The sequence below is a fragment of the Acipenser ruthenus genome, chromosome 4 (assembly GCF_902713425.1).
Source record: "Acipenser ruthenus chromosome 4, fAciRut3.2 maternal haplotype, whole genome shotgun sequence".
In the NCBI taxonomy this organism is placed as follows: Eukaryota; Metazoa; Chordata; class Actinopteri; order Acipenseriformes; family Acipenseridae; genus Acipenser; species Acipenser ruthenus.
Window position 1 is genome coordinate 5,275,061 of NC_081192.1, and position 13,852 is coordinate 5,288,912.

At 36.9% G+C, this 13,852-nt stretch overlaps 1 protein-coding gene across 2 annotated transcripts in view; it reads right to left on the reverse strand.

The window, feature by feature from the left end:
• LOC117399756 (potassium voltage-gated channel subfamily H member 8-like) overlaps positions 1 to 7,996 on the reverse strand; it is a 102,948-nt gene extending 94,952 nt beyond the window's left edge. For both annotated transcript variants that reach the window (XM_059021542.1, XM_033999124.3), the window contains exon 1: positions 7,793 to 7,996. In XM_059021542.1, coding sequence (XP_058877525.1) covers positions 7,793 to 7,868 — 76 coding nt within the window. In that variant the 5' untranslated portion in view covers positions 7,869 to 7,996. The remainder of the gene's footprint in view (positions 1 to 7,792) is intronic.
• Between the last annotated feature and the right edge of the window lie 5,856 nt (positions 7,997 to 13,852).

Here is a 13,852-nt window from a genome sequence, read left to right on the forward strand (position 1 = left end):
TATATGCTACCGTTAGGTGATATTATCCGCAGACACGGAGTGAACTTCCATTGCTATGCAGATGATAACTGTCCCTAAAACCAGGAAATACTTCTACTGGGGAGTTACATCAAGTTACATCAAGTGTTGGATGTCTCAGAATTATTTAATGCTAAATTCAGATAAAACAGAGGTTATGCTAGTGGGGTCTCAGAACCAACTAAAAAATGTGGGATTGCATGAGCTCTACCCTAGTAATCTGTCATTAAATCTTAAACTTAAAAAATTGTGGGGTAATCTTTTATCCTGATCTATCATTTGAGAATTATATTAGGGAATTTACAAAAGTATCTTTTTGCCATTTGAGAAATATTGCCAAACTTAGACCATTAATTTCTGTATCTGATGCCGAGAGACTAATGCATGCCTTTGTTTCATCTAGAATTGATTCCTGTAATGCACTTGTCTCTGGTATCCCAAAAGGTGTGGTGTCTAGCTTACAGCTCGTTCAGAATACCACCACTAGAATTCTGACTAAAACTAGGAAAAGTGAACATATTACCCCTGTTTTAGTCTCCTTACACTGGCTCCCTGTGCTGTATAGAATTGCTTTTAAGATTTTGCTGTTAACCTATAAACCTCTAAATGGATTAGCACCTAGTTATTTGCAGGAGTTACTGACTCTGTATCTTCCAAACAGCACTCTGAAATCACAGGAGGCGGGGCTGCAGGTTATTCCTAGGGTCAACAAAAGCAACACGGGAGGTAGGGCTTTTTCATGCAGAGCCCTAAATTATGGAATGCCCTCCCTTCTTTTGTTAGGGAAGCTGGGACTGTTACAGTTTTTAAGTCAAGACTGAAAAAATACTTTTATAAAACGTCTCTGGGAGGTCCCACAGTTGGTTAGTACATTTCCTAACAAAAACTACATCATGAAGACGAAGGAACATTCAAAGCAAATCCGGAATAAGGTTCTTCAAAAGCACCAAACAGGGGTAGGATATAAGAACATTTCCAAGGCATTGAATATCCCCCAGAGCACAGTAAAGTCCATTATTAAGAAATGGAGAGAATATGGCACAACTGTGAATCTGTCTAGAACAGGCCGTCCTCAAAAACGGAGTATCTGGGTGAGAAGGGCACGTCAGGGAGGCCACCAAGAGGCCTATGGCAACTCTAAAGGAGTTATAGTCTTCCACGGCTGAGCTGGGAGACACTGTGCACATGGCAACAATTGCCCAGGTGCTTCACAAAACTGGCCTTTATGGGAGAGTGGCAAAAAGAAAGCCATTGTTGAAAAAAACTCACATCAAATCTCGTCTAGAGTTTGCCAGAAGGCATGTGAGAGACTCTGAGACCAAGTGGAAGAAGATTCTATGGTCTGATGAGACCAAAATAGAGCTTTTTGGGAGAAGATTCATCTTCCAGCAGGACAATGACCTCAAACATACAGCAAAAGCCACACTGGAGTGGTTTAAAAACAAAAAGGTCAATGTCCTGGAGTAGCCCAGTCAAAGCCCGGACCTCAATTCAATTAAGAAAATGTGGAAAGAGTTGAAAATTGCTGTTCACCAAAGGTCCCCATCCAACTTGATGGAGCTTGAGCAATTTTGCAAAGAAGAATGGGCAAAAATTGCAGTGTCCAGATGTGCAAAGCTGGTAGAGACTTATCCAAATAGACTCATGGCTGTAATTGCTGCCAAAGGTGCCTCTAACAAATATTGACTCAAGGTGGTGAATACTTATGCAATCAATTATTTTCTGTTTTGTATTTGTAATTAATTTAGAACAATTTGTAGATTTTATTTTTCACTTTGACATTATGGACTTTTTTGTGTTGATCAGTGGCAAAAACTCCTGATTAAATCCATTTTGATTCCATGTTGTAACACAATAAAATGTGGAAAAGTCCAAGGGGGGTGAATACTTTTGAGAGCCACTGTATATATATATATATATATATATATATATATATATATATATATATATATATATATATATATATATACAGTACTGTGCAAAAGTTTTAGGCAGGTGTGAAAAAATGCTGTAAAGTAAGAATGCTTTCAAAAATAGACATGTTAATAGTTTATATTTATCAATTAACAAAATGCAAAATGAGTGAGCAGAAGAAAAATCTACATCAAATCAATATTTGGTGTGACCACCCTTTGCCTTCAAAACAGCATCAATTCTTCTAGGTACACTTGCACACAGTTTTTGAAGGAACTCGGCAGGTAGGTTGGCCCAAACATCTTGGAGGACTAACCACAGTTCTTCTGTGGTTTTAGACAGCCTCAGTTGCTTCTCTCTCTTCATGTAATCCCAGACAGACTCGATGGTTTTGAGATCAGGGCTCTGTGGGGGCCATACCATCACTTCCAGGACTCCTTGTTCTTCTTTATGCTGAAGATATTTCTTAATGACTTTCGCTGTATGTTTGGGGTCGTTGTCATGCTGCAGAATAAATTTGGGGCCAATCAGATGCCTCCCTGATGGTATTGCATGATGGATAAGTATCTGCCTGTACTTCTCAGCATTGAGGAGACCATTAATTCTGACCAAATCCCCAACTCCATTTGCAGAAATGCAGCCCCAAACTTGCAAGGAACCTCCACCATGCTTCACTGTTGCCTGCAGACACTCATTTGTGTACCGCTCTCCAGCCCTTCGGCGAACAAACTGCCTTCTGCTACAGCCAAATATGTCAAATTTTGACTCATCAGTCCAGAGCACCTGCTGCCATTTTTCTGCACCCCAGTTCCTGTGTTTTCATGCATAGTTGAGTCGCTTGGCCTTGTTTCCACGTCGGAGGTATGGCTTTTTGGCCACTTCTGACCAGACTTCTCCGGACAGTTGATGGGTGTACCAGGGTCCCACTGTTTTCTGCCAATTCTGAGCTGATGGCACTGCTGGACATCTTCCGATTGCGAAGGGAAGTAAGCATGATGTGTCTTTCATCTGCTGCAGTAAGTTTCCTTGGCCGACCACTGCGTCTACAGTCCTCAACGTTGCCCGTTTCTTTGTGCTTCTTCAAAAGAGCTTGGACAGCACATCTGGAAACCCCTGTCTGCCTTGAAATTTCTGCCTGGGAGAGACCTTGCTGATGCAGTATAACTACCTTGTGTCTTGTTGCTGTGCTCAGTCTTGCCATGGTGTATGACTTTTGACAGTAAACCGTCTTCAGCAACCTCACCTTGTTAGCTGAGTTTGGCTGTTCCTCACCCAGTTTTATTCCTCCTACACAGCTGTTTCTGTTTCAGTTAATGATTGTGTTTCAACCTACATATTGAATTGATGATCATTAGCACCTGTTTGGTATAATTGTTTAATCATACACCTGACTATATGCCTACAAAATCCCTGACTTTGTGCAAGTGTACCTAGAAGAATTGATGCTGTTTTGAAGGCAAAAGGTGGTCACACCAAATATGGATTTGATTTAGATTTTTCTTCTGTTCACTCACTTTGCATTTAGTTAATTGATAAATATAATCTATTAACATGTCTATTTTTGAAAGCATTCTTACTTTACAGCATTTTTTCACACCTGCCTAAAACTTTTGCACAGTACTGTATATATATATATATATATATATATATATATATACACACTGTTATTTAAATATGCTATTTAATATGTAGCAGTTGTGTGTGTGTGACATGCCTGGGGAAGTTTTATACAAATGTGTTGCATTGCAAATGCTTTTTGCAATGCACTATACAGTGCTTTGCGATACTTTCATATGGAAAGTGCTATACAAATGCAATAAATAAAATAAAAGAGTTGGGCTCCAATGTGATCGTGCTTATAGAATAAGCTGATAAGCTCTTAATACAGCAGTGTCTGGATTTGGTCTGCCTTGTTTTCAATAATGAGCTCCTGCAAGTTGCAGGAAGTTGCAAAGAGAGAGGAAGTAGCCCCCTGACAATTAATAACCTCCACCCGGCACAAACCCCAGTATGTTGTCAAGTGAAACTGCATTGAATCTTCCAGCACATAACATCCCTTGGAAACCTTAGACATCAATCATCTTGCCCCCAGCATCATTAACTATCCTATTATATACTAACAATATTGTATCCAGCTGTTCCCCAAGTGAAACTCCATCTATTGTTGCCTTATGCTATTGTAGCTTTGCCTGGAAGCCTAATATGAACTTTAAAAAATGCTGTAAATATTTTAATTTTGTCAGTAAAAAAACAAAACAATATTTCTTGATTGGGATTTGCTCATTAAAGTTGCAACACTGGAGACTGACATGCCTTCTAACTACAGTGAACCTAATTTCACATAATTGCCAGCTTCTGACCTAGACCTGGAGAGGTCAAAGGCAAGTGAATTACCCCACTGCACTCTCTTAAAAATGACATGATTTTGCTTTCTTGTTGCACATTTCTGTTGCCTTTTCAAACTGATCTGGGACCCAAATGCTTTATGGAAGCTCCACAGTTGGCATGTAATGGACTTGGACACAGTAAATCGTGCCATGGAAATATCACAAAAGCTGAACCACTGAGGACTTATCTCAAAGACCCTTACAGCTTGTAAACATGGAGCGATAGACCGAAAACTGTCACGTATGAGCATTTCTGTAGTATATTGTTTACCTGCAGCCCAGTCTCATTACTTAACAGCAAATGTACTGCTGTATATCATGCCAATGAATAAACAATTATAATAGTTTTTATTCACTTAAAAGTACTTTTAAAACAAGGGCAGTATGGTTTTTTTGTGTTTTTTTTTTTTAAGTAAGCTGCATTTTTATTACAATTATATTTACAGCAAATACTGCATGGCTCAAATAAATTGAATAAATAACACGCAGATGTTAGATTTGTATTATTCATTATGCAGCTTGGGTGCTTCTTTTCTAGGTTTAATTGTTTGATTTATTTTTGTTTGAAAGCTGCAATACAAGTGTGCTGAAAAAGCACTTTTGAAACGGTCTGCTACTCCTGCCTCTAGCTAGCCTTGACCGCACAGCTACCCTTCCACAAAGACTATAACAAGTTATGTAAAAAGCAAAATACATACTTAGGTAGTTAAAAGCAGAAAAAAACATGTACCCAGAGAAGCAAAAACACACAATCTACTGTGTGCATTCTGATTGGTGAATATACTCATGTTACAACTATCCCCATCTCTCCTAAATAATCCAAGCTTCAAACATTCAAAGTGCATCATCAGCTCTTTAAGCTTCAAAATAAATATCAAATCATCAATTTATCATGTTTTACGTGAGCCATAATTTACTGATACTTAAGTGTGACTAATTAATCTGAAGTCTAAAATTGAAAATAATAATGTATTTATTTATTTATTTATTTATTTATTTATTTATTCATTTAAAGCAGCTCCAGCTGAAAGGGGAAAGTTGGTAGTCACTAAAGTGCAAAAGCAGGAGGAGAGGATGATGTGTGTCATGGCACTGTCCCTAGCTAAGCAGGGAGAATGGATGAGATGGGAGAATGTGGGACAGTGTAGGATTGGCTGGCGAGACCTGTGGTCAGTGGAACAGGGGAGGAATAGCTTCCTAATCAGTTCCACATATGATGTTCTTCCATCACAGCAGAACCTGAATGTGTGGGTAGGAGAGAACCCTACCATCTCCTTTCTGTTCATCACCAGCTACCCTGAAGCACATTCTTACAGGATGTAAGGTGGATCTGTGCCAGGGTCGCTTCACTTGGCATCATAACCTGGATGGATGGTTTATCAAAAGCAGTGTGAAATCATGTACCCAACCCTCATGACACCGGGTCCTGCCCAGGCAGGTTCTGACCCGGGTAGATCATGCCAGTGTGAAAGGGTCTTTAGACTACAAAGACACTAATATTTAATAAACTGAGTTTAACCCATGGTACAAAATTATATTACAGTCTCCAAAGAACGGGATGAAGAAAAAACATCAGCATTCAAATCTGGTGACATGATAGGTCCATATGTATGCATGTACAGCTATGGCCAAAAGTTTTGCATAACCCTATAGAATCAAATAATTTTACTTCATAAAGTCAAATGAAACCTGTTGAATAATGTTACTTTAACATATTGAATTACGTACCTCATTGTATTTTTCCATATACTTGATGAAAAACTGACAAAAAATAAAAAATGTGACAAATGTTACAAATGTACTACTATGGCTTCCGGTATACTTTTGCGATATAATGTTGTAGATTCTTTGATTGCATATTTTTTCTTTTTTAAATAAAATATCTAAATTAAGTTCATGTCTTGTCCCACTGGTTTTGCTCTTACACCACAGATAGCTTATATGTGGCTCTATTCAACATGATAATCACTTCAGACAAAACCCAATACTACGAAGCGATATAACATGAATAACAACATCTCAACATTTTGAAGAAAATGAAAAACACGTGCTAACTGATACGTGACGGCATAGAGATGGAACTTTAAGACTGTGGACTTCCTCATAACCAAACACATATCTTAGTGTTAGTATTAGCCATATAGTGTCAAAATTATAGGCACGGTGACAACCAATCCGTGTGACAAGTAATCCCGGTATACCCTACCCCGGTTAAATGAAGTAAGCTGAATTAGCATATCACAGATGTTTCAAACAACTTAGAAACTTTTGAATCAGATCGTAAAAGCAGACAAATATGGAGTTACTTTCAATTGCTTACAGTAAAGTATCATGTATTATAAGTTATGTCTTTTAAAAAGGAAGTGTCGATTATCTTTCCACAAACTACTAACAGGACAACTGCGAAGATTTAATTTATTCGTTAGAAATATATATTTTACATTTAAACATCAATTTTTTCATTAAAAGTCTGTTCTTCAGACTTTTAATAGATAAGAAAAGGACCATTGAGGAAAAAACCCTTGCGGAAACAGCCAGCTGCTACTACGGTACCTATCCATGGTGCTGACTGAAAAACTTCGTCGCGCTCTAATTGTTGTGGGTAATCAGAGTACAGTACCACTAATGAAATATAAGACTATCAAGTGACAGGTTGTTCATTTTGATGTATTTTAATATTAATAGCATTAGAACATCAGACAGCACGTTACCCAAGCTAACTGCTTACATTAGATCCAAATGGTATATTTGACGTAACAATTCTACATTTAAATATTGGTACCACTACAGACGTTTTTGATGAATCTGGCATATACATTATTATATTACTGCGTTTTGGTATGGCATTTGACACAGATGTGCTGTAACTAAAGGTTACAGTTATGTGCACTGTAAATCAAGTGTATAAGAAATAAACATAAATCGAATACAACATATTGTAAACACATTTTATTATTCATACACTATACATTGTAATGTTTATTTTGGTTGTGTTGTTGTGTGTCTCAATTATATTGTCAAACACTTATAATAACACTAAAATGTGTTTATTTCTGTCTACTTTAACAAGCGTGCCAGCAGAATATGTGTACAATAATTATTTTGCTTCTCCATTTGACATATTTGATTTAATTTATCCAAAATTAAATGCATTCAGGACCATAAACTCGCAAAGCTTCAAAAACAGTAGACACGCCGACTGACGAAGCTTTAGTAGTATATTCATTTTGCAGAACAATAATTACTTCTTTGCCTCTCTATTAAAAGTTTTCTTTTAAAAAAATCGATAAAAAAAAATTAAACGGACAATTGCATTTTAATTTGACTTTGAGTATGTATGTATCTTCAAAAAGCAATGTAACTTTTCTAATGTATTTTACAGATACATGTTCACAAGCCATGGTAAATCATAATATAGATACATCAATAAGCAATACAAAAGTTACATATTCGAGGACAAGTCCAACACTTACGTGTGCCGTCAAAACGCGTCGCTATGGTGTCCAAAAAGGTGTTCTGAGGAGCTAATAATCCTTTCATAACAGGCATTTTCCCAATTTGTTGTGGAATACCCCATCAAATGTCTGGCACAGCTTAAACGCAGAACGTGTTCTTACTTCTCTGATAAACCGTGCTGCTACCAGATCCAATAGTCCAGCATCTCTGTTCTTTCCACTCTCTTCTGCAGGGAAACTGCACTGATGCGCGCGCCCAGGTTCCTTACAGTGATAGGTTGAAAAACTGGAAATAATACACTATACAAGGACGACGCCCGCAGGTGCAAGCCAGGTAGCATTGCTGGCGTCGCGTGTAAAGGCGAGACAAGAAGATAGAGATAAAGAGCTTTCTGGACGGGTGCATGCTGTTTTCGAGGTGCCTTTGTATCAAATTGTATAGCACAGCACTTAGGCAGCTGTTTTTCCACCCCATACAATCACGCAAAGTACACTATTCAAAAGACAATTTACTTAATCGGGTTTAAATGCAGAAGTTTAACTGCTTGGTATAATACTTTGGCTTTGTAGTCTGAAATACTTTACAGTTTATGTACTGTCTATAAGCACTGAAAAATTAAGCTTTACATTGATAGGGTTAGCAAGTTTTTAAAGTTTTGACCAAAGTGTATAGATTACAGTTAGTTAATCATATCAGTTGTAACACAACAATTCGCAAATCACTGATGAAATAGTAAAAAAGTAGATTTGTTTTGTAGTGTTCTACCTACCAAAAGACACTGTCCAAAATACACAAGATACTGAGAAAATGAAAAAGGCTAAACAGAAAATATTACCTTTGTAAGACACTGAAATATTAGTTTACTTGACAGTTTTACCTTTTTATAGTCTTTTGTCCATTATAAGTCATGTTCCCATTAGAACCTATACCTAGCAACTGCATTTGAACCTACAAGTAGCAACTTTGTGGAGGGTGTGTGTCACACTGGGAATGCGTACCTTAATCTTCTAGCTGCGTGGGCTGTCCATGCTGAATTGAGCTAGAAGATGGAAGAGGCTTTACAAAGAAGAGATACTATGTAACTTGCATTCTCCCATCCTGATTCAAAAACAGAAATAGAGGATAGTATTGATAAAATGATAACAAGCTTTTATTTTGAGAGGGCTGAATTATTGTTCATTTAATATTACATTAAAATGTAAACAGTACGTTGTGCCTTCAGGTGTCTTACTAAACATTCTTAGCCATACACTTTCATGCAGAGGAAATATTTTAAACGTAGATTAAAGGCATTAAAAACAAATTTGCTTTTTTCCATTCATTGTAGGACAATTGGGTCTTCTTCTGTGGCAAACAGACAGTCGGCTGTTTTAAATGAAGTTGCAGAGCTGTGGTTTACAAATATTGGAGTCCATTATCTCAAACACCATAGCCTTGTGGAATGAAATAGATGTTGAACACTAGAGCATAGTGGATTAACCATCTATGCCAGACTGACCCTGACTAAAACTTTGGCCTCCGTTGAGATAACGGTCATCCCATGTGTTCAGCAGAAGATCTTAAATAAATCTTTGATGTGATGTTGTGAAATACAAACCTAAAAAAATTAAGAAATGCCACTCAGGCTTGTCTAAATGATCAATAGATGGGTTACCATGATTATTAGGCTGCACCAAATCAGATAAAATAATTGCTAACATTTCTCAAAAACCTGCCTTTAAGTTTGTGTAAGGCCCCCAATTGCTCCATGACATATCTGTTGTAGATGAAATTATCATATTCGGTTACATTTTCATCCATGATTTCTAAATTGTCCAGCACATATAGCACTGAATTCAGCCATGTTTGAATTTGAGTAAAGGGTGAGCTCTCTGAAATGAATGAAGCTTGCACTAACACTCACTAAGGAACACCTCCACACTAAAAGGGTGCAAAGCTCCTCCCCCACTGAGGCCCCTCACACTCAGGGGGTCTGAGTAACATCTGGGAATTCATGCATTGGTAGTTTGCTCCACTTAACATATCTCTAATTCAGCTAACTCCTTAGAAATTAAACCAAGCTGCAGTAGTTTGGGATTTAAGACTGCTTTAACCTTGTTTAATTTTGTGAAATATCTTCTTACAGTATTTAAACATTCAGTCTCCATACAAAAGAGAGTAATTTGAGGCAGTAGGTATTTACTCACTTACAAAACTCAAAGCCCTACAATGTTGACAATCCTTTGCTTAGAGCCTCAAAGTGAAAAAGGATTTTGGTAACTGAACCTACAATAAACTTCTTTGATTGAGATTTGCAAGTAATCATTTGGTTACACTTTTGTAAAAAAATAAAAAATTCAAATACAGTATCATAAACCTACAGTTTTCTGGTGAATTGTAATATTTATCAATTAAAAGATCGAATGATGGAGTCACAGGAGAGTTTTCATTATGGTTAAATTGAATAATTACCCTTGGTTTTACTTTCACAAAATGCATTGAATGAGTTATATTTAAACACTACCCCTGGTCCACAGTAGCTTACCGGATAGTCAGTACACCTTCATCTGACAGATAGCCTAACATTTAAAAAAAAAAAAATCATTAATTGAACAGGAGGTCAAGATCAACATTACCTGACCAGTTCCACAAGCAGTAATATGTTTATCCACAAGGCTTAAAGTTAGAGATATAATCAATTCATTTTTAAGTGGAAGCCTTGCTAGGAGGAGCAGGGCACGCTAAGGTTTAATTATGGTGTGTAAACACTGTGAATGAAGATTTTGTGGCAGTGTTGATTAACACAAACATATTGTTCTTATGCAATGTTTTTACAGCATGTTTCGTTTTCTTTTTACTCTGTTTCTGTGTAATACAAATACAACAAAGAGATGACAGCAGCTGTGAAAACCAAACTACAGTATCATCATTCTATTATAACTATGTTATAAATCTCTTTTTAATTTAAAAAGCACATTACTGATTTTTGATAAATAATGAGTATGAAAAACATACAACAGGCCGGACGAGGCATTTTAACAGTACATATATAATATAATCAGAGCAAATTATAAAGCACACATGATGTTTGAACATAATACAAAGAAGTAAATAATTTAAGCTTGTCGCTTCCATCCACTGGAATGATTGGATGTTTTGCTGTGTTGTTCTTTCTGCAGAAAGGGATGAATGGAAACTCTATTTAATCAGACATATGTGTTTGACATCGCCTTTTCCAAATGCCTTAGGGGGTTGACTAAATTATTAACACAACAGTTCAGTCAGGAAAACTCATGTGATAGAAAGAACTATAAGTATTAAAGCTTAGACAAGACAATACTATGTTAGACATATTTTCATTACATATTTGGCCATTGGCCTCACCCTTCAAGGTACCCCTGCCTATAATGTAGTTTGCTGATAGTGGAGCTGTGTAGAAAACCCATAGGCAGGGGGGCAGGAGAGCTGCCCTCCCCCTGACAAAGCCGAAAAACAAGTGGCGGGGGCGGATGAGGCAACATAGGTTGTCCTAAGGTCCAGTTGCAACTCAATAGCTGACAACACACAGAAAAGCTTTAAACAAAAGCTGGTGGTGAAGTCTAGTGTCTGTGGGAAAAAAAACAGGCCTTAGTCCTAAGATGTGCAGTCTAGAGACCATCAGGTGACTCATAATTAAAAGGCAATGCTAAATGGCCTTATATTAAATCAGCATGTGCCTTAAACTTGTTCTAAAGCATGTGAATGCTCCCTTCCTGTCATTTCGATTTTAACAGTGCTTCATTGTCCTGTGCTATTAGTGTCTAGTCCTCACAAGCACCAAATCCAATCCAAGGACATTTTCTAGAACCTTAACCAGTACTTGTCAATCAGTGGAAATGTAATGTGACTGCCCGACTCCTTCCAGGGGATCATATGGTATTCTCAAGCAGTGCAGGTTGTAGTTTTGAGATCTGAAAGAACAAAAAATGTAAATATTCAAATGTGGCATGTGAGTCACTTCATCTTTAAAGATGAAAAAAAGCCTAGAATTTCATTTGAATATAATCTGCAAAACACATGTAAATAAAACAAAAACTTCATGTAAGACAACCTTTAGTAGCGTTTCATAACTTGCAGTTTAGCCATCACGTGTCATTATTCATGCCCAAGCAAGCTTTGAATAGAACAACAAGAGCTGTGAATCTTCACACTGCTGACAATCAACCTGGATATACAGCTCTGGACAAAAGTTCTGTGAACCCCTACTGTCCCAATACTGGCTGTAAGTAGTGTGTTTCACCACAGCAATGTCATTTAAGATACTGTGATATGTTCCCTAGCTGCAGAAATCTGGCCTTGCTCGTCAGCATACAAGAGGAACGATGTTGGTACTTTGCTATGGTTACACAGAAGAAAGGGGTTCTCTTTGTTTTGTATATAAAAGATACGTTATCCTCCATCTTTCCTTCTCAAGGACTAATGGAATCAGAAACACCACAGACAGGCAATTATCTTCTTCCTGAACAATAGAACACTTCTTCTGTATTCCCTAGTGATATTCTCCATGGGACTCTTGGCAACCAGATCCTAGAAGGGCTCCCACTTATCATCCTAATCACAGCCCTGTAGAAATGAATGGGGCAAGCTTGCTGTTTTTTTGCTTGTTTGTTATTGTTTTGTGTTTTTTTTTATGCAACATAATCTTAAATACAGTGCTTTCATTTCCATTTTCAAGGCTGTGCATCAATTTGCAATTGTATAACTGTGTGGCTATTCAGACTGTGTACCTAATGAACTTTTTAACTGTATATTTTCTAATATTTTGTTATTATTATTATTATTATTATTATTATTATTATTATTATTAGTAGTAGTAGTAGTAGTAGTAGTAGTAGTAGTAGTAGTAGTAGTAGTATTGTTAGTAGTAGTAGTAGTAGTCGTAGTAGTAGAAGATTCCAGATTACTACTAAACAGTTATTTTCAAATCTTAATTTCAGGAATTCAGTGTACTGTAGCTGTTTAAAGTGGTTAAACTTTTGAGTTTTAAAGTCTGAACTTGAAATGGTTAAACATGTCAGATAATAAGGGTGAAGTTCGCTTTGTTTACTACAGGAGGCACATGATTATTATGTGTTGCTCTTACAAAATATGAAACTCTCTAATTTACATATTTATTTCCCCTTTTAATGTTTTGCTTTCCTTTCATTTCCCTTTTTCAAAGATCTGAAGTCTACCATGTGGGTGTGCCTAGGAATGACTAGGGTTGGTGCATTAATTATCCATTATCTCCACTCAGACTCTTGTTTACTATATATATATATATAGAAGAACAGACTTTTAATGAAAATGTTGATGTTTAAATGTTTATATATATACTGTGGGCAGGCATCTCTTGTTGTTCACAGATTGTGATAATCTCAATCATTTGTACTGAAGGATGCCCTAACTGAGTTACACCACAATCTCATAAGCGATTCTCAATATGTAAAATAGGGAAGTATGACATCCATACATGTGTCAAGTACAGTGCGTCCCTGGCGCTGGGAAAATGCATATCTAGTGGAGGATAATAAGAGCTGAATGCTAGTGGTCATCCCCATTCTCTACCTCTACCTCTGGGTCATCTTCAAGGTGTTGTACAGAGAAGGCAATGGCCTGATTGATGCAGAAACAACCAGGGAGAATAATCAGTGTAATTATTTCAAAATCTCACTTACCGGGTATTAAAATGACAGAACTGATCCACATATATGCAATGTATTTTATTCACATAATATACATTCATTGACTTTGGTTATAGATTTGTATTTAATATAAATATACAACTACCCTGCTTTCTGTCTTACTCTTGCTAGTGAGACAGAAACCCATAAAAGTTACAAACATGAAGCAACTGAGCTGAAATAGTTTCTTGTTGTGTCTTTATCAGTCTTTAGAGACCATACAGCCTCATTCTGAGATGTCTGTGTAACACAGCTGCCACCTGGTGTCAATATCATACAGTGCAGTTAACTATCAGTATTTTAAAAGAAACCGGTTTTTCAGTAACTAAAAAACAGGAAGATGCAGGTTAAATAGCAGCTATAATGGTTTTATATAGTTTTGGCCTAACAGCAATA